At 41.8% G+C, this 19896-nt stretch overlaps 6 protein-coding genes across 6 annotated transcripts; 3 read left to right on the top strand and 3 right to left on the bottom strand.

Annotated features, from left to right (window-relative positions):
* LOC112349082 (early light-induced protein, chloroplastic-like) lies at positions 1-785 on the bottom strand. Its single transcript, XM_024682811.1, has 2 exons — positions 385-785; positions 1-311 (listed from the first exon to the last, which is right to left on the bottom strand). The coding sequence occupies exons 1-2, from the start codon at positions 775-777 to the stop codon at positions 18-20; spliced, it is 687 nt and encodes a 228-aa protein (XP_024538579.1). The 5' UTR covers positions 778-785; the 3' UTR covers positions 1-17.
* Positions 786-5864: 5079 nt separating this feature from the next.
* Positions 5865-6698, bottom strand: LOC112349080 (early light-induced protein, chloroplastic-like). The gene is made up of 2 exons (XM_024682789.1): positions 6260-6698; positions 5865-6186 (listed from the first exon to the last, which is right to left on the bottom strand). Exons 1-2 carry the CDS (start codon positions 6650-6652, stop codon positions 5893-5895), a joined length of 687 nt encoding a protein of 228 aa, XP_024538557.1. The 5' UTR covers positions 6653-6698; the 3' UTR covers positions 5865-5892.
* A 1077-nt stretch (positions 6699-7775) lies between these two features.
* On the top strand, positions 7776-8591 carry LOC9657921 (germin-like protein 1-3). Its single transcript, XM_024682835.1, has one exon. The coding sequence runs from the start codon at positions 7842-7844 to the stop codon at positions 8481-8483; it is 642 nt and encodes a 213-aa protein (XP_024538603.1). The 5' UTR covers positions 7776-7841; the 3' UTR covers positions 8484-8591.
* Positions 8592-9063: 472 nt separating this feature from the next.
* On the top strand, positions 9064-10500 carry LOC112349084 (germin-like protein 1-3). The gene has a single exon (XM_024682818.1). The coding sequence runs from the start codon at positions 9108-9110 to the stop codon at positions 9756-9758; it is 651 nt and encodes a 216-aa protein (XP_024538586.1). The 5' UTR covers positions 9064-9107; the 3' UTR covers positions 9759-10500.
* Positions 10332-14478, bottom strand: LOC9657920 (serine/arginine-rich splicing factor SR45). Its single transcript, XM_024680861.1, has 12 exons — positions 14299-14478; positions 13415-13486; positions 11823-11952; positions 11724-11770; positions 11561-11641; positions 11305-11480; positions 11191-11247; positions 10981-11130; positions 10854-10926; positions 10740-10795; positions 10637-10690; positions 10332-10573 (listed from the first exon to the last, which is right to left on the bottom strand). The coding sequence occupies exons 1-12, from the start codon at positions 14476-14478 to the stop codon at positions 10555-10557; spliced, it is 1095 nt and encodes a 364-aa protein (XP_024536629.1). The 3' UTR covers positions 10332-10554.
* A 109-nt stretch (positions 14479-14587) lies between these two features.
* Positions 14588-19894, top strand: LOC112348420. The gene is made up of 4 exons (XM_024680848.1): positions 14588-14980; positions 15054-15300; positions 19427-19506; positions 19631-19894. Exons 1-4 carry the CDS (start codon positions 14588-14590, stop codon positions 19892-19894), a joined length of 984 nt encoding a protein of 327 aa, XP_024536616.1.
* The last annotated feature ends 2 nt before the right edge of the window (positions 19895-19896 follow it).

Raw genomic sequence — 19896 nt, 5'->3', positions numbered from 1 at the left:
TACGTTTTAAGTAAAATTTACATCATGTGGAACACTGGAGTCTTGGTGAAAAACTCGGTGACCACCAGGGCGAGGAATCCAAGCATCGCTGTTCGCCCGTTCCAGCGCTCCGCCATGGCTCTAAACGGCCCAATTGATCTACTGTCGGGGCTCTCGCCCTTAAACATGGGCACCAGCGACGCGTACGCGAAAAGCTGTGCCACCGCCAGAAAATGGAAAAGACCAGTGCTCCCCGGCGAGTAGAGCTGCTCCGCCACCGTTTGTCCCGTCATTCGCTCCACTGCGAATGCCCACACCAATCCAACCATTGCCTGTTTGACAAGTTCACGTTACTTACTTGGTTGATCTAGAAAAAAACACGAAGAAAAATCACCAATCGCTTACCAGTCTTCCGTTGATCGTTTCCGGGCCGGCTCCATCGAACGCCATCAAGCTGGGGAACGATCGATCGCCAGTCTCTGGTCGCCTCTCGACCTCTGGCCTGGGATAGAAGGATCCGGACGATGGGACGGCTCCAAACACGGAGCGCTTCTCCGACTCGTTCTCGGCCTGGTTCTTGAGCACCTCGTCGCGGGTTATCTCCTTCTTGGTGCCGTCGAGAACGCCACTGATGCCGCCATCACCACCATCCCTTGTTTTGTTCGAGGACGCTCTTACTACTACTCGATTTCTTGTACTGATGAAGCTTGTGGGCGATTGTGATTGGACATGGAGCTTGTTGGAGATGAGCGAGGAAGAAGAGAGAGCTGCGATGCTGCTGCCTGAGACGAGTGCCATTGTTTTGAGCTGCAAGTTAGCTAGCAAAAAATTCAACTGTGCAATGAATTTACAATGAGCTACTTTCTTTTACGTTTGAGATAAAGGGCACACAGATATTTATACGGTATGGGGACTGTACGTGGCAAAATTTAGATCCTGCTCGTGTCCACCGTATGTGTGGCACATCTTTTGTGGTGAAAATGGCAGAAGGTGAAACTTCTCTAGAGAATGCAAGGTGTGATACTTTGGGACTTTCATTTCGTTTTCCAATCAAATTCGTACATGGGGATGCTCTTTTGTCTCCAGAATAAGTGTGTTAATGTAATGCCGTTAGAAAGACTCGAGAGCTCATCTGGCACATCAAACAGGACTATCTCCCCTATATCATGAGAAAGAAAAAAAGACAAATTTCAAGACTACTTTCAAACATTAAACAAGATTAAAAAGAGATTTTGGGATCCAATTGAGAGCTGGTTATCTAGTGTGGATTTGGCAAAGCTTCATTCATATACACATTTCAAAGGGATTCTTAGTATTGTTGAATGTTATGTAATCACACATTCAAGTTCTACTAAAGGAATTCCCTCTTTCTAATGATGTTATATATGCTCTAACTTCTCAAGATCAGTCTTCTAAGTTAGCTTCATCCAACAAAGACATCTTTCACAATGCACTCAATTTACTTGTGTTTGGAAAGATTAAGGACAACATAACTCAAAGACAAAAAAAAAAACAAATGCACTTTCTAGTCCTCATTTCTTATTTTGTGATGGGAAAAAATCCAATAATGGCAAGCTAACTCATTTTTGCAAACAATCACAATAACTTTAGCTAATGAGTGCAAGTATAGAGCTGTTTTGTTGGGAGTTGAGTAAGCTTTGTGTTTGGTGTCAAGCATCTTTACATGCGCTTGGATTCTTTGCTTCTTTCCAAGCAGCTAATTGGGAAGGTTCAGTTTCAACATTTTGGATTGCAAGTTTTTCATAAGAAACTACCATCACCTTTTGGCTCAATTGTCATCTTGGAGCATTGAGTATGTTCCTTACACATCAAATGATGTCGATGATATGCCAATGAAGCAAGGGTTGTGAACAACTAAGAGAATCCATCCCACAGAGCGCAACACAATAATAAACTTGATCAAATTGAAGGTGCAAGTCTTATTAGCTGAATTGGCAACAATTCTTTTATAATAATGTTTGGTGAAATGCCTTTCAGCTCCAAGTAGTCTCATGCAAAAACATTTATGAACTCACGAAGGAAATCTTTTAGTACTTTCCCCTCCTCAATGTCAACTCCTTCCTGGCAAACAATAACTTTGGCTCACTATTTTTAATAGGCAAATCTCCACAATTGAAGCAACTCAATCCTCTTCTTGAGCCATTGGTCAAGAAAAAAGCCCATAAATTGATAAGGAAGGCACATGTATTCCTTTTCCCACCAATGTCAAAATATGTTTTCTGTCAATTTTTTTGAGATACAAAAGGATTAAATGTAACACAGTGATTGGTATGAGACAGGAGGAGATATTTGCTATGGAAGAGAGGCTTGAGCAAGCCACATGAGATTTCTTTTAAAATATGAGCCTAAGCTTTGTCAACAAGGACAACATCACTTTTCTGGTATATCCAAAAAGTGATTTTTATCACTGTTGATCGGATTAGATTCTTTTATTAAATGACAGCTCCAACCAGGTTGACAAATTCAACTTAGCACTACAAGCTATCAAGTATTTTTCAAAGGCATAACCTGTTTGTTCAAGACATATAGACATCTTTAGAGTCACTGCAGCACCTCTTTCGGCACGGGACCTTCCTAATGTTTTCTAAGCTAAGTGATAAGTTTATCTGGCACCACCACAGCACTACCATGGCTGATAATTAATTGCAGCTCACTAGGAGCTTGGTGGAGAGTAGTTGCAAGTTGTTTTGTTGAGGTGTTGTTGTGAAAGTAGTGCCATGATGCTACAAAGATGACGCTCAATGTCAGCACCTGACTTACTTTCTTGGTCTTGATCCTGGAAACTTTGGAGTAATTTTAGTGCTGGTCAATTCCAAAGGTAGAAGCATCAAGTTGTGATGTAGTAACCATAGAAATGTTGATTCCAAATGATTGTGGGCAACTGTAGACTTTATGTGGCATGAGCCCAATGCAATTCTCAACACAATCATCCTTCATCACACTTGACAATGCTAAAAGTACATATTATTGGGAATGGATCCAGGGCAGTGGGTAGATTTCTCTTGTCCTAGGTGCAATGTGATTCTTGGACCAATGCATGTTTTCTCTAATCCATGGATTTTACCCACAACATGTAATGAGCTTCTTCCCTTTTAGCCAGTGTGCCTGTTATTGATTGGCCATCCAAACATCAACAAACCTGGCCTAGGCCTGGGATCCAATGCCCACTATCACTTTATTTATTTGAACACATAAGAATTAGACTCCTCAAATTTAATGATTATAAGAAGTTTAAAGAATCATTTTCTTATAATCCCTTGGACTTGATTCAGCTGTTTATGGATTTAGTGGATTTGTGTGAATTATTTATAAGTTGCATTTTTTCTGTTTATTATAAAACTCTCTCTCTCTCTTTCTCTCTCTCTCTCTCTATATATATAAATATATAAATTATAAACATATATATTTATGTAAAGAATATAGTGCAATTAGTTTTTCCTTTTACCAATTAGTAAATAATCTAAAGGTTTCTCTACCGAGCATCATGAATTTATAAAAAAAAAATTACAAAGCTAAACGAATTAAAGACATGAAAATATCTTGGCATTTACTTTCATTAACATCTACACTAAAAATGCTATATTTTTTAAAAGTATCACTTTTTTAAAAAATGCAAATAAAATGAAACACCAAACTCAATATGGAAAGCAGTCAATAGGCTATTACAACAATAGTTCCATCATCCATCATATATAAGAAAAATAAAATCTTCGCCCACTCCATTTAATAGAGTCTAATGAATGTTCATTCTTTTCTTAACGAAACATTTCGAAATAAATGGAATCAATGGATTTTATTTTTTTTCCTTTATTAAGTTTCCAACCTATATATTTATATTTATACTTAAGCCAGAATCTTTTTGAGACTATGCCGGAGCAAAACACTACCATTATGCGCATTAATTTCTGCATACGCCCAAATGGGGCACCTAGACGAGGCAAAACAACTTGTACATATTGAGAGCACTGAAATAAAAACGGCAATGGTCAGCGCGTTTGCGGAAAATGGCTGTGTAGAAGACGGTACAAATCATGATTTGGTGACGTGGACTGCTTTTATGACCGCATTTGCCCTTAATGGGCATTTTGGTCGTTGCGGGTCCTGCGTATGCCCGAAAGGGACGTGGTTGCATGGACCACACTGCTTGCAGCTTACGCACACAACGGCAGGTCCGACGAGGCACTATACATTTTCCACTCCATGAACGCCATGGACGTGTCCGTGGATGGATGCTTTGGCTGTGCGCTCGTGGCATGCAGCCACGTTGGCAGCGTCTACGCGGCAAGATCTTGCTTCGTGTCGATAGAGATGGACTTCCATGTACAGCCCGTGAAGCTCCACTTTCCGTGCATGATCGATGTCTTGGGGGGGCATTTGCATTCTGCCCAGGAGCTGCTCAAAGCCATGCCCTTCGAGCCCGAGACTGTGGACTGGAAGTGCCTCTTGGGGGCATGTAGGAGCTACAGACCGTTGGGTTTGGGAATTTCGCTGCCAAGAATGTCATTGACAAGGATCCGAGAGGAGCTGCTGGTTATGTCCTTGCAGCGAACATGATGGTCTCCTAGTTCTAAGCAAGATCTCAAACTTCGACCCTTTCGTCGTGATGGTTGTTCAATTGTTCATGGCTATCGATTCTCGGCAGCACGAAACTCTACGTCAAAGTAACAAAGGCTATGCCATTAGCACAGCATCCACTCTCTCTTCCAGCTCTTTGTCGCGTGTGGCAACCAGTGTCTGGATCCCGAGGAGCGTCCAGTGCAGCACCCGGTTGCCAAAAAACATCCGGAGGAGACCCGAAACAAGAAGCTTGTCATTGGCGCTTACCTTGCGCGCCACCGGGAAGCTCAGAATGCTGCTCTCGTAGACCGTGCTGTCACAAACAATCGTTCCTACGAGCAGCAGTCTTATCTTCTCAGTCACAGGCGAGAAGCTGCGTTCGATCTCCTCGTTGTGCACAATCTTGTCAAAAACGAGCCTGGCGTTGAGTGCCCTGGCCGCCTCCTCAGTTCGCAGCCTCACTTGTTCCTCCAGCTCCACCAACAAGCTCTTCTTATCTAGATAGCGCTGGAAGCTCTCCGAGAGGAGCTTGGCACTACCGCTTTTGATCGTCCCTTTGGATTCAAGCTGACGTCTGAATTCCTTGACGCTGCTGCTCGAGATCTTGTTTCCGGGCTTGCCAGGCTTGACCATCACGTAGCCGAGAGGATGGATCTCTGCACAGCCCCAATGACAGAGATCGAAACCAAGTGGAGCCTGTTTGCCGACGAGTTCCTGATCGCTGCCCCCATGCCCGCCTGGCTCAGTGCCTGGTACATGCAGTCCGGCCACTTGGTTTCGTCCCGCCCGCCTTGCACCACCACAAGAACAGCGCTGGGAAGACTCTTGTCTAGCTTGAAATCGCAAGTGTAGCATTTGATCACGTAGTTAAGCTCCTGCTCACAGTGAGCGGAGGTGGCTTTGGCTTTGTACTTCCGTGGTTCTCCGTCGATGAGCTCTCCGGGCTTTGGAGAGAATCGCGTGAGTAAGTTGGAGAGCAAAGCCGTGAGGAGCCACGAAAAGAAGCTCACCCAGGAGGAAATGTGACACGTCTTCGCTCACGAGGGCGCCATCGCCACCGAATTTCTTGACCCTGCCTTGCTCTACCTGGACCAGCGGCTGCTCCAGACTGAACACACTGCCAGGGTGTGGCTCCATCAAGTTTTTAGGGTTCTTGCGGGCGGGGATCTCGGGGATGGTGTTTCGTTGGAGCTTGAGAACTCTAGCGACAAGAATCTTTGTCAATTTCGATTCGAAAGAGCATCGTTCTCACGCAGCAATCTTTGTAAAGAAACATGATAGCTTCAATGGACTGAAGTGAAAATCTAGAACAGTTAAAACTAGGAACCATTAAATTTACATCATGTGAAACACTGGAGTCTTGGTGAAAAACTCGGTGATCACCAAGGCGAGGAAGCCAAGCATCGCGGTTCGCCCATTCCAGCGCTCCGCCATGGCTCTAAATGGCCCAAGCGATCTGCTGTCCGGGCTCTCGCCCTTAAACATGGGCACCAGCGACGCGTACGCGAATAGCTGTGCCACCGCCAGAAAATGGAAAAGACCAGTGCTCCCCGGCGAGTAGAGCTGCTCCGCCACCGTTTGTCCCGTCATTCGCTCCACCGCGAATGCCCACACCAATCCTACCATTGCCTGTTTGACAAGTTCACGTTACTTACTTGGTTGATCTAGAAAAAAACGCGAAGAAAAATCACCAATCGCTTACCAGTCTTCCGTTGATCGTTTCCGGGCCGGCTCCATCGAACGCCATCAAGCTGGGGAACGATCGATCGCCAGTCTCTGGTCGCCTCTCGACCTCTGGCCTGGGATAGAAGGATCCGGACGATGGGACGGCTCCAAACACGGAGCGCTTCTCCGACTCGTTCTCGGCCTGGTTCTTGAGCACCTCCTCGCGGGTGATCTCCTTCTTGGTGCCGTCGAGAACGCCACTGATGCCGCCATCGCCACCATCCCTTGATTTGTTCGAGGACGCTCTTACTACTACTAGATTTCTTGTCCCGATGGAGGTTGTGGATGATTGCGATTGGACATGGATCTTGTTGGAGATGAGCGAGGAAGAAGAGAGAGCTGCGATACCGCTGCCTGTGACGAGTGCCATTGTTTTGAGCTGGGAGCTAGCTAGAAAAAAATTCAACAGTGCAACAATGAGCTACTTCTTTGATGTTTGATGGCAAATGACACACAGGTATTTATACGGAGTGGGGATTGTATAACGTGGCAAATTTGACTTTCCATACGTGGCAAAATTGAGGTCTCGGCTCGTGTCCACTGTATGTGTCGCATCTTGTGCGGTGAAAATGGCCACAGGTAAAAGTTCTCAAGGTGTGATATTTTTGAACTTTCGTTTCATTTCACCATTAGCACAGCAGGATGTTGTTTTTTTTCTGAAACAATTGTCTGTATATAGTTATGTATGACATGTTTAATAAGCAAGATCTAATCATGCTGGAGGTCTTGATGGACTTGCAAAAAAAGTGGCAAATGCCAAGGAAGGTTACTTGAGAGCATGTCTACTTGACTATCTCTCCTGTATATCACGAGAAAGAAAAAGAAACGAGTTGAGAGAAACAAAAGAGAAAATCATGGAAAACTCGTACTGTCTTGAAGAACCAAAATGCAGTCTGTGTTCGCAAGATGGTAAAGAGCTTGTGAGCCACAGTACTCCCTTGAATGCTCGCTTATATTTTCTTGTGATTCTCTCCGTGGCACCAAACCATCGATTGAGGCAATTGCTTCGTCTAGAACCACAATCTCCGTTCTGTTCCTTGCCAGACAAAGTAGCTGCTTTTCAACCATGCTACAATTCTCCCCACTTCCAGCACTATGAGTTATAATACCAACATGATCAGTGGAGGCTTTAGAAAATACCAACAGAACATACTAACTTCAGAATCTGAACCTTCTCAGCATTGATTGTTACCAATTTTGGCACCTTCCAGATTTTCTTTAGAATATCTAATTTTGTTTCCGATTTTAAGACTAAAAAAAACATCACACACATTGTGAGTCAACTAACGCTGCAAAGATTTATTCAATAAGTAGTGGCCCACTTCAAAGGATACAAGAAGTAATATATAAAACGTGGGCAGAGCACCACATTGTCAAACACAGAGTGACGGATCCCATCGCAACTGCTGTGTTTCATGGAACCTTCTCCAGGCCTTTCCATCCTTTAAATACTTTCACAACCATCTCACAACTCAATCAAAGAAAGAGGTCACTCTTCTAATTCATAGCATTGCTCTCTCGTTTGTTTCCTCAAGTTCCAGGGATCACTCAAGAACACAATGATGATCACACTCCTCCAATTTCTCGTCATCGCGGCACCAATCTTCCAGGTGATCACAGCCTCCGACGCCGATCCCCTCCAGGACTTTTGTGTGGCCGACCTCGCAAAGGACCTCACCCTCAATGGTTACCCTTGCAAGCGAGCAGCCAACACCACCACCGAGGATTTCATCTTCTCGGGCCTTCGAAACTCCGCAAACACCAGCGGCCCATCGAGAGCCGACGCGGTGTTTGGCTTCGTCCACAGTTATCCGGGGCTCAACACTCTCGGCCTCGCCATAGGCAGGCTCGACTTTGCTCCCGGCGGTCTCATCCCTCCACACACGCACCCGCGAGGCTCAGAGATCATCTACGTCGTGGAAGGGAGCTTGTACGCCGGATTCGTCACCACCCAGAACCAGCTCTTTGCTCGGGTCATCTCCAAAGGCGACGTGATGATCTTCCCGCGGGGTTTGATCCACTGGCAGCTCAACGTTGGTAACACCACCGCCATGGCCATCGTGACGCTGGATTCGCAGTCACCGGGCTTCCAGATCATCGCAAGCTCCATGTTTGGATCGGACATCCTGGACGAGGTGCTCGTCAAGACCTTCTTTATTGATGAGAATGCAGTTCGGCAGCTCAAGGCTACATTTTCCTAAATAGTTCACTTGAAAGTAAAAATAAATCCTGTACGGTCTTCCTATTGACCTTATATAGCGCATTTTATATATCATTTTTTAATACACTATTGATTTCTTTAAGATTCTCCGATTTGAAGCTGTCTTTTGTTATACTTTCCACACTCTAGCATAGAACGATCCGGATGGGAAATTAGAGGCCGGGGGATTGCTGAGACGATAAAAACGATTGCCGAATGAAGGGAATGAACGTAGTCTATGCCTCGCAATGTAATTTTAGGGTATAAAAATGAAATTAAAATATACCCAGATTGTTATCATATTTTAACCCTTAAAGAACTCACTAGGTCAAGATATAAGCAGGCTGACGTGTACAAAGATTATTTCAAAAAAGAATGCATCCATGAAAGCAGGAACTTGTGGATCTAAAACATCTCTAAAACATGGCGTGTCAAACAGGACCTTCCACATTGTCAACACAGATTATCGCAACTTCTCCTTCGTGGAACCTCCACATTGTCTTGCCACCCACGCCTTTCCATCCTTTAAATACCATCTCACAACTCAAGGTACTTCTCAAAAAAGAGATCCACTCTTCTTTTAATTCTTCTCAGGATCGTTTGTTTCCTCAAGTTCAAAAACACGATGATGTTCACACTCCTCCAACTTCTCGTCATTGCGGCACCAATCTTCCAGGTGATCACAGCTTCCGACCCCGATCCCCTCCAGGATTTTTGCGTGGCCGACCTCGCAAAGGACCTCACTCTCAATGGCTACCCTTGCAAGCGAGCAGCCAACACCACCACCGAGGATTTCATCTTCTCGGGCCTTCGAAACTCCGGAAACACCAGCGTCCCATCGAGAGCCGTGGCGACATTTGGCTTCATCAACGATTATCCGGGGCTCAACACTCTCGGCCTCGCCATAGCCAGGCTCGACTTTGCTCCCGGCGGTCTCATCCCTCCACACACGCACCCGCGAGGCTCAGAGATCATCTACGTCGTGGAAGGGAGCTTGTACGCCGGATTCGTCACCACCCAGAACCAGCTCTTTGCTCGGGTCATCTCCAAAGGCGACGTGATGATCTTCCCGCGGGGTTTGATCCACTGGCAGCTCAACGTTGGCAACACCACCGCCATGGCCGTGGTGACGCTGGATTCGCAGTCACCGGGCATCCAGCTCATTGCAAGCTCCATGTTTGGATCGGACATCCTGGACGAGGTGCTCGTCAAGACGTTCTTTATTGATGAGAATGCGGTCCGGCAGCTCAAGGCGACGTTCTCTGGCTCCTCCTAAATAGTTCATGGTTTCATATAGAAACTTAGCAAAATAATAACAACCATCTCAACATAGCCCAAGTGGCACATTTGCAAAAGTGACGTGATGAAGTTGGAATTTGCACCTTCACCACTGCTTCAGCCACCTTTTCCCTCGTGCAAAACAATTGGGACAAAGTCTTGCTTGCCCGGTCAACCCATAGTCAAAGTTGATTTCCGAATGGTGCTTTGAATTCGGTTTAACATTTTAATGACGTGCCTTCTGGACACAGATTAACTAGATCGTCGAGAGGCCCAGCAAGATGGCGCAGGTAAACAAAACCATAATCTTTACAAAGCATGTTAACCATGCCATTGTTGAGGACGTGTTCAAGCTTGCCTCTGGGTGGATGATGTTTGCCTCAGAGGTGTCAATCTCTCAAGCTCCTTATCATCTGCCAGGAAGCACAAGAACAATTTACTGGGACCAATGCCAAAAACAAAGGTGTCCACAAAGCTGTGTTTCTGAAGCAGAGGTGTGAAAATGTGGAAACCTTTATCCTTTGTAGCCACAGGCGTTGGAAACAAACGCGAAAAAGCCGTGCTCTCGAACTCCAAGCCAAAAGAGAGGTTGTATTTCATCAAAAGTCTATCTCGACAAAAGCACACAGCCATGCAATTTCAAGCGCAAACAAACTATCAGTAAGTCGAAAAGAAAGAATGCAAGCAAGCAAGCAGGCTATTAAACATGCCTATACAAAAATAAATAATGCAGGAAAAATGCTGGGCAGAGAGGTTGAGGGACTCGCTGTGGAATCGACTTTGCAGCCCGCAGCTCACTTGGCTTTCGTTGCCCTGTCACAACCTCAAGAATTAAGACTGTTCTTGTTCTGAATTGATTGCAGTTTGAGAGCTTACTGGTTGGTGTTCTTTGGAGAAACAGGACTTCGGCTGGGACTGCTGCTGGTAGCTCTACAATCAAAGAGAAAGTTAGTGGAAAGCGAAGACAGCGAAAGGATACCTCTTTGGACTTCTGCTTCTCGTAGATTTCCTTGCTCCCCCCCGGACAGGTGATCTCTGCTTTTGCAGCAGTGAGAAAACAAAAACAGGATTGAGAAGTATTACAGCTACTTACTCTTCTCACTGGACTAGGAGATCCGGATGAGTAGGAGCTTGACCTGCCCCGCCTGTTTGGTGGTGATCTTGCTCTGGAAAGACAGTATTCTGTTAGCCAGCAAGAATTTGAAGCAAGGACAACAAACCTTCTAGGAGCCGAACGCGATCTGGAACGCGATCGCATCATCCGCCTTGGAGGCGAGCGCATACGCCTCGGTGGAGGGGTCCTTGAACGACGTCGAACTGGGGAAGACCTCCGGGGTGGTGTACGTCCTCGCCTGACTGGAAGTGGTGACCTGGTTGCGAATAGTACAGCGGTAAAACCTCAGAACACATAAAGCTTTTCTATTGCATACCTGCGCCTGTAAGGAGCTGGCGATCGCTGACGACCCATAGGCCTTCGTATTGGGCTCCTGCAAATTCATATAGCGCATTAGAATCACGATGAGGACGGGCGAGAGAAAATTTACCTGTTTGGAGACCTCCGTCGCCTTCGGAATCCTGGTGAAGGTGACCGTCGCCTTACCGGCGACGAAGCTGGTGGCCTTCGTCGCGGTGGCGCAGCGTCTCGCTTTGGAAACACCCCTCGTGCCGGGGATACCTTTCTTGTGAGCTTTACACTGATGACGAGTCCATCGACTTGAGCCTACAAACAAGGGAAAAAAAAAGTGTAAGTCCCACACACAGAAAAAAAAAACAAAGAAAAGAAAGAAAAAGAATGCCAACCCCATCCATGAACTGTTGAGCTTTTTCAGCATCCGATTTGCTCTTGTAATCCACGTACGCAAATCCCTTTGGAAGATTCACCTGGAAAGAGGGGAAATTTAGAAGAAAAAAAAGAGAAGCCTACGCGAGAATGCTGTCAGGAAGAAGTGTTCTTTATCCTTACCGTCTTGTCCATCGCAAGATCCACAGCAATAATATCCCCATAGTTCCCTACACAAAGCAAAAAGATCAAAGTTTCGCGCTAGAACCCATGGGAGCCTACCGAAAATCTCCTTGAGATGGGACTCGTTCGCATTCCTCGAGAGCTGGCTGACGTGCAAGCGGCTGGAATCCTCGGCCGGCTTGGCCAAGCGCTTTCTAGGGCTCCGGCTCCGCCCGGAACTGGCGCTCGTCTATATATATAAAGCTCTATATATACAAAGTGATAGTGGGGAGGCTTGTTGACTGTTGGATCCCAGGCTCAGTAATAAAAATCATGTTGGCTAATTAATAACAGGCATGTTAGCTGAAAGAGAAGAAGTTCATTGGGTGTTGTGGGTGAAAGCCATGGATTAGAGAAGACATACAGTCCAAGAATCACATTGCTCATAGGACAAGAGAAATCTGCCCATTGCCTTGTACTCTTAGCATTGTCAAGTGTGATGAAGGATGATTGTGCTGAAAATTGCACTGGGTTCACACCATATAAAATTTAGCCCACAATCATTTAGAATCGACACTTCTATCGCTACTGCATCAGAGCCTAATGCTTCTACCTCTGGAATTGACCAGTACTAGAATTACTCCAAAACTTCCAGGATCAAGACCAAGAAAGTAAGTTAGATGTTGACATTAAGCATCATCTTTGCAGCATCATGGCACTACTTCCACAACAACACCTCGGCAAAACAGCTTGTAACTACTCTCCACCAAGCTCCTAGTGAGCTGCAATTAATTATCAGCCATGGTCATGCTATGGTGGTGCCAAATAAACTTATCACTTAGCTTAGAAAACATTAGGAAGGTCCCGTGCTTAAACAGGTGTTGCAGTGACTCTAAAGATGTCTATATATTTTGAATAAACAAGTTATACCTTTGAAAAATACTTGATAATTTGTAGTGAGAAGTTGAATCTGTCAACCTAGTTGGAGCTGTCATTCAATAAAGGAATCTAATCTGATCAACAGTGATAAAAATCACTTTTTGGATATACCAGAAAAGTGATGTTGTCCCTATTGACAAAGCTTAGGCTCATATTTTAAAAGAAATCTCATGTGGCTTCTTCCATAGCAAATATCTCCTCCTGTCTCATACCAATCACTGTGTTACATGTAATCCTTTTGTAACTCAGAAAAATTGACAGAAAATATATTTTGACATTGGTGGGAAAAGGAATGCATGTGCCTTCCTTATCAATTTGTGGACTTTTTTCTTAACCAATGGCTCAAGAAGAGGATTGAGTTGCTTCAATTGTGGATAATAATGTTTGGTGAAATGCCTTTCAGCTCCAAGTAGTCTCATGCAAAAACATTTAAAAACTCACCAAGGAAATCTTGTAATACTTTCCTCTCCTCAATGTCAACTCCTTCCTAGCAAACAATAACTTTGGCTCATTATTTTTAATCGGCAAATCCAAAAGAATTGTTGCCAATTCAGCCAATAAGACTTGCACCTTCAATTTAATCAAGTTCATTATTGTGTTGCAATCTGTGGGATAGATTCTCTTAGTTGTCCACAACCCTTGCTACATTAGCATATCATCAACATCATTTGATGTGTAAGGAACATGCTCAATGCTCCAAGATGACAATTGAGCTAAAAGGTGATGAAGGAGTTCCCAGGTAATGTGAGCATGTTCCCGCCCCCAGGTGTTACCCTGGCGAGTGACTTCTGGAGGGAACGAGCAAGCCCGTGCCCATGGAATGGCCTTAACAAGCTGTGGCGAGACTGTTAACAGATACATGGAAAAATGTTATTTGAGGATAAAAGGGTTCTCCAGAATTGGCAGCTGGTAGCCTGGTTCTCCAAAACCTGGCAACTGGCAACTGGGTTTTGGCAGTTGTCAGCCACGTTCTGGCAGAAAACTTGACTTCATCGGATGGCTACCAATGGCTAGATCAAGTTAATGGGCGAACCATGTCCCGTTAAGGTAGTTTCTTATGAAAAACTTGCAATCCAAAATGTTGAAGCTGAACCCTCCCACTTAGTTGCTTGGAAAGAAGCAAAAAACCCAAGTGCATGTAAAGATGCTTGACACCAAACACAAAGCTTACTCAACTCCCAACAAAACAGCTCTATATTTGCATTCATTAGCTAAAGTTATTGTGATTGTTTGCAAGAATGAGTTAGCTTGCCATTATTGGACTTTTTCCCATCACAAAATAAGGAATAATGACTAGAAAGTGCATTTGTTTTCTTTGTCTTTGAGTTATATGTTATCCTCAATTTTTCTAAACATAAGCAAATTGAGTGCATTGTGAAAGATGTTTTTGTTAGATGAAGGTAACTTAGAAGACTGATCTTGAGAAGTTAGAGCATATATAACATCATCAGAAAGAGGGAATTCCTTTAGTAGAACTTGAATATGTGATTACATAACATTCAACAATACTGAGAATCCCTTTGAAATGTGTATATGAATGAAGCTTTGCCAAATCCACACTAGATAACCAGCTCTCAAGTGGATTACAAAATCTTTTTTTCATCTTGTTTAATGTTTGAAAGTAGTCTTGAAATTTGCGTTTTTTTCTTCGTGATACCGGGGAGATAGTCATGTTTGATGCACTAGACGAGCACTCGAGTCTTTCTAACGGCATTACATTAACACGCTTATTGTGCAGACAAAAGAGCATCCCCGTGTACGAATTCGATTGGAAAACGAAACGAAAGCCCAAAATATCACACCTTGCATTCTCTAGAGAAGTTTCGCCTTCGGCCATACCGTATAAATATCTGTGTGCCCATTTATCTCAAACGTAAAAGAAAGTAGCTCATTGTAAATTCATTGAACAGTTGAATTTTTTGCTAGCTAACTTGCAGCTCAAAACAATGGCACTCGTCTCAGGCAGCAGCATCACAGCTCTCTCTTCTTCCTCGCTCATCTCCAACAAGCTTCATGTCCAATCGCAATCGCCCACAAGCTCCATCGGGACAAGAAATCTAGTAGTAGTAAGAGCGTCCTCGAACAAATCAAGGGATGGTGGCGATGGCGGCATCAGCGGCGTTCTCGACGGCACCAAGAAGGAGATAACCCGCGAGGAGGTGCTCAAGAACCAGGCCGAGAACGAGTCGGAGAAGCGCTCCGTGTTTGGAGCCGTCCCATCGTCCGGATCATTCTATCCCAGGCCAGAGGTCGAGAGGCGACCAGAGACTGGCGATCGATCGTTCCCCAGCTTGATGGCGTTCGATGGAGCCGGCCCGGAAACGATCAACGGAAGACTGGTAAGCGAGTGGTGATTTTTCTTCGCGTTTTTTTCTAGATCAACCAAGTAAGTAACGTGAACTTGTCAAACAGGCAATGGTTGGATTGGTGTGGGCATCCGCAATGGAGCGAATGACGGGACAAACGGTGGCGGAGCAGCTCTACTCTCCGGGGAGCACTGGTCTTTTCCATTTCCTAACGGTGGCACAGCTTTTCGCGTACGCGTCGCTGGTGCCCATGTTTAAGGGCGAGAGCCCCGACAGTAGATCAATTGGGCCGTTTAGAGCCATGGCGGAGCGCTGGAACGGGCGAACAGCGATGCTTGGATTCCTCGCCCCGAGTTTTTCACCAAGACTCCAGTGTTCCACATGATGTAAATTTTACTTAAAACGTAATTGCCATTATTTGAAAGAATGCCAGAGCTTGATCCTGCCTGCTGGAATGTAATGCTCGCTACTTATACACTTCCACCATAGTGCCCAAGTCGGGCATCTTGATTATGCACAGGAACTGCTTGTACGATTGGTTTTATAAAAATTGGCATGAGGGTTTATGACCTCTTGCATTTGACCCTTCAGCACCGACACAGTTTTGACGTTTCTATTTACTCAGCTTGTGGCTCCTCAAAATTAAGGTGACCTTGTGGCATTCAAGAACAACTATCCTGAGAATAACCAGTGGAGTTGTGATGGCATGGTGTTGATCGAGTTCACTTCTCTGACTAAAGTTTAAGCTAGCTAAACTGAACTCTTTAAAATTTTAGATAAGTATAAATATAAACATATAGGTTGGAAGCTTTAGATTTTGAGCATTCGGAAAAAAAATAATATCCATTGATTCTTACCCATTTATTTCAAAAAGTATCGTTAAGAAAGAATGAACATTCATTAGACTCTGTTAAACAGAGTGGGGGAAGATTTGCTTTTGCTTATATGTAACTTCCCTTCCTTTGAGTGATGGATGATGGAACTATTATTGTAATAGCCTGTTGATTGCTTTCCATATTGAGTTCATTTTATTTGCTTTTTTTTTTGTAAAGAAAATCAATGATGCCCAAGGAATTTGGTATACATTAATTCAGCTCCATATGTTTTTTTCATCTAGTGGGCTGAAAAAAGAATGGAAAGTAAACATATTATCATTCTTACTTTTAAAAAATATGGCATTTTTAATGTAGATGTTAATGAAAGTACTTGCCAAGATATTTGCATGTCTTTAATTTGTTTAGCTTTGTAAGTTGTTTTTATAAATTCATGATGCTCACTAGGGGATTATTTACTAATTGGTAAAAAAGAGAAAAAATTTGCACTAACTCCTTTCCATAAATGTATATGTTTATAATAAATAGAAAAAGTGCAACTTAAAAATAATTCACACAAATCTGCTAAATCCAATACAATGATTCTTTAAAATTCTTATAATCTTTTGGGCTTGATTCCTATATAGATAATTGCAAGTTTATTTTGGTCATCTTATAGATTTTTCATTATTATTTAATAAGCACCTTTTTTTTCTGAAATCTCATATGAATCAATATTCATGATATAAGCTGTTGTTGTTATCATGAGTGCAATATTTGTTTTTATTTGATTTTACAAGACAAAGTTCCTCTCTATACAGATGTGTTGGTTTAAAACTGGCCCAGCGTTTGAACTCTGGGGTGTCAGTCTCAGTCCTGACAATCCCTTGAATCAAGAGAGAAGCAAAGGAAGCTGTCAAGAAGATTTTTCTTGATACAGCATTGAGAAAAACTCTGGATGCAGCAAAGTAGCCAGTGTGGAAGATATTTGGAGCATACTAAATAGCGCACAGGTTTATGATAAGTCGAGGTACCTCACATGGAAAGAGCCTGGGCATGTCATGCATGTTAAAAGAGCTAAGAAGCTTTGCCCAGTTCCAAGAGCCCTCTACTTAGGCCTTCTCACAGAAAGATGGCAAACAGTCCTATTGAGGAGGCTTTCATCTAGTGCAAGATGAAAGAAGCACAAGAAAAATTGTGGAAGTGGAAATTAAAAGATGAACAGCAGTTCTTTTGTGTAAAATGTTTTTTTCTATATTACTAACAATGCAGTGACACTTTGGAAGTCATGGCCTTGTGTCGCTTGCAACTCTTTGATGGTGGTGTAAAATCAAAGGCATTTCAAGAGATGATGGCCAAGTAAGCAAGCTTGCTAAACAAACTTTAGTGTAAGCTGGACAACTTTATCGAGTGAAAGTGTGAACCTTTAGTGTACTTTTGACCTCGTTAATATTAACTTATTTCATGTTGTGAGTGCTTGGCTTGGACCTTTCCTTGACTACTTGATTATGGGACCCTTTAAATCCAAAGCCTTGATCTTAGTTTGTGATTCCAAACCAACACATGACTATATAATGCCTATCCATACTCATTATGATACCTTATAATTTCCTGTATAAAGCTAATGTTCCTTAAGACATTTAGTTTGCAACTGAACGATCGGGTGGGACATGCCTATAAAAGAAATCTTACTTACGTCATTATTATTAATATTTTATAAGAAATTTATCTGTAACTTTAGAATATTCTTCATTCTAATGGTTGTAATTTTTTCTGCCATTCAACTTTTTCTAATTTGAATTTTCTTAGTTAAATTAGTATAAATAATGTGTTTATGTTTTGAAACCATTAAAACTATATTTTTGTCACTCCTCTGAATCATCTTTAGAAAATAAAAAATGATAATAGTTTTAATAAAATTCAGTAACTCCATTTGTCACCTAAAATTTTAGAAGTGCTTAAAATGTATAAATTATTTGTTTTGTGTCTAAAGGCCATTAATTTTTTCTCTTTCCACTACTTTAGTACATTCTAAGATAAAAAATTCAATTTATACAAAATATCAATAAAGTTGAAGTGCAAAATAATGAAATAGTAGTTAAAAATTATAATTAATATTTTCTATATACTATCCAATTTCTAAAATGGTTTGGATCATTTAAATTTTTTTTATAACTTAGAGTTTTGTTTTACACTTCTAAACAAGATTTATTACTATTTCTAAATTATTTCACCCAAGCATTAAAAAATTTAAACTTATTCACAGCGATATATGATAAAAATTATACAAAAATCATAAGAATGGTTGTAATGTAGGACAATGTGAAAAATATTTTTATTAAAGATGAAAATTATTTAATTTAAATGTGTAAGATTTATGTGTGTGTGTATATGTGTGTATATGTATATATATATATCTGTGTGTGTATTACCCTGGCTACATAATACATTAATTATAGTACTATAGCATATAGACTATTAAGGATTAAATTTAGTCCATCCATTCTTGTATATAAGTCTAAACCCCAATAAATATACCTATCTTGAGCACTCAAGCATAAAATGCAAAAATATTCATAAATATATTATTGATATCAAGGAATTGCAAAAATAAAAATAATTCATTCTTTATATTGTAGTGCACTTTATCTCTCTCCAATTGAAAAAGGGTATTATAACAATATACTAGCACTTGCCCAGCATATGCTGTGTAATTAGCAAAATACTGTTTTGATTCTTTAATATATTAAAAACTAAATTGGAATAGTATTAAAACAACAAATATTATATTCCACTTTAATTGAGAGAATTATGCCTAGAAAATGCTAGATGACAAAAAAATAAATTCTTGTAAACTTGATAATATAACTATTTAGAACAAAATATATTCATTCATAAAAATATTATATACAAATTTATTATTTAGAAATATGAATATATTTAGAAACAAATTGACAAATAAAAAATTAAAAACAAATAAAAGAGAATAATTACTGCAAAACATTAATTAATTATAAGTTTTACTCAAAATATAAAACAATAAGTTTTTAGGAACATTAATATATTACTACCTAGATCCAATCAAAAAAATAAGTATTTGTAAATATATATAATAAATTCAAATCTTATATTCCATAGTATTATATACTATAAATTAGTAAAAATATTTTAAAATATTATTGTTTAATCAAATACTACATACATTATCGTAGATTTTTCTGACAATTATAAATAACTAAGGCTACATATAAAAATATAATATGTAATTTTATTGTTAAAGCCCCCCACAGTTGTGATTTAGCCAAAAAATGATGTCTGTTTGAGAGAAACCCTAATCATCTAGTAATAAACCTTACTTTTTAACTTCTAATATGGTTTCAACATTTTGATCTTTTTCACTTTTGATCTAATGTGGTTTAAAAGTAAAGTGACTACTTTTGAGTGAGGATAGGCAGATGCCTGTGCAAAATGCCTGTGAAAAATTAAGTTAGATTTGTGCGGTTCATGAGATTTGGGGAGTTCTCATCATGACTTATTTTTCACTCTTTGTTCTCAAGTAACGAACTTTGAACTACAGTCTATATTGCGGTGGGGGGGAGGCAGGGTTTCACTGTGAGTTAGTTCAACTTGGAATTTTTCTCACACCTCTTACTGCCATTTTCATCAGGATATACAGCAAAAAATAGTTCGGGAGATACAAAGTGTCTCCTTATTAACTGGAACTGGTTTCATTGGAATTCTTTGCAGGTTAAGACGCTTTTTCGACTGATTGTGTCTAAAAGGCCCACGCCTCATGCTGTTCTTGAGTCACTAAAAGACATCAACGTTTGATGCGGGAGACATTTAATGGGAAAATGTTCTCGATCTTCAGCTGCATGCTCAAGTTCCTCCAGGAGCTCACCGCCATCCGGACTTCGAGAGCGCCCAGCTGGTAGTGACGGACATAGTGAACACATCCAAAGTGTATTCCAGCTTCTTATCTTCAGTGGGAGCATCAGTAGATGATGACGATGAGAGGCAGATGATCGTCATGGATGGCTGGCTGGAGTTTGAGGCTGCAGCTCAAATTGCTGTGCACATCAAGGAGAGTGGACGCGCTGCTGCTAGAAAAGACCGATGGCTTCTAGCGTGGTAAGA

Source organism: Selaginella moellendorffii, unplaced genomic scaffold, assembly GCF_000143415.4.
Source record: "Selaginella moellendorffii unplaced genomic scaffold, v1.0 SELMOscaffold_1, whole genome shotgun sequence".
Taxonomy (NCBI): domain Eukaryota; kingdom Viridiplantae; phylum Streptophyta; class Lycopodiopsida; order Selaginellales; family Selaginellaceae; genus Selaginella; species Selaginella moellendorffii.
This window is presented reverse-complemented; position numbering and strand designations above follow the sequence as displayed.

Excerpts from the sequence above, each read along its gene's own strand:
- LOC112349082 (XM_024682811.1), bottom strand. The coding sequence starts at position 777 with ATGGCACTCGTCTCAGGCAGCAGCATCGCAGCTCTCTCTTCTTCCTCG. Across the intron at positions 312-384 it reads AAACGATCAACGGAAGACTG|GCAATGGTTGGATTGGTGTG; the intron begins GTAAGCGATTGG and ends CTTGTCAAACAG.
- LOC112349080 (XM_024682789.1), bottom strand. The coding sequence starts at position 6,652 with ATGGCACTCGTCACAGGCAGCGGTATCGCAGCTCTCTCTTCTTCCTCG. Across the intron at positions 6,187-6,259 it reads AAACGATCAACGGAAGACTG|GCAATGGTAGGATTGGTGTG; the intron begins GTAAGCGATTGG and ends CTTGTCAAACAG.
- LOC9657921 (XM_024682835.1), top strand. The coding sequence starts at position 7,842 with ATGATGATCACACTCCTCCAATTTCTCGTCATCGCGGCACCAATCTTC.
- LOC112349084 (XM_024682818.1), top strand. The coding sequence starts at position 9,108 with ATGATGTTCACACTCCTCCAACTTCTCGTCATTGCGGCACCAATCTTC.
- LOC9657920 (XM_024680861.1), bottom strand. The coding sequence starts at position 14,478 with ATGGCCGAAGGCGAAACTTCTCTAGAGAATGCAAGGTGTGATATTTTG. Across the intron at positions 11,642-11,723 it reads ATCTTGCGATGGACAAGACG|GTGAATCTTCCAAAGGGATT; the intron begins GTAAGGATAAAG and ends CCCTCTTTCCAG. Across the intron at positions 10,796-10,853 it reads CTCCTAGTCCAGTGAGAAGA|AGATCACCTGTCCGGGGGGG; the intron begins GTAAGTAGCTGT and ends CTGCAAAAGCAG.
- LOC112348420 (XM_024680848.1), top strand. The coding sequence starts at position 14,588 with ATGGCACTCGTCTCAGGCAGCAGCATCACAGCTCTCTCTTCTTCCTCG. Across the intron at positions 15,301-19,426 it reads GCTTGGATTCCTCGCCCCGA|GATATACAGCAAAAAATAGT; the intron begins GTTTTTCACCAA and ends CATTTTCATCAG. Across the intron at positions 19,507-19,630 it reads TTCATTGGAATTCTTTGCAG|CTGCATGCTCAAGTTCCTCC; the intron begins GTTAAGACGCTT and ends CTCGATCTTCAG.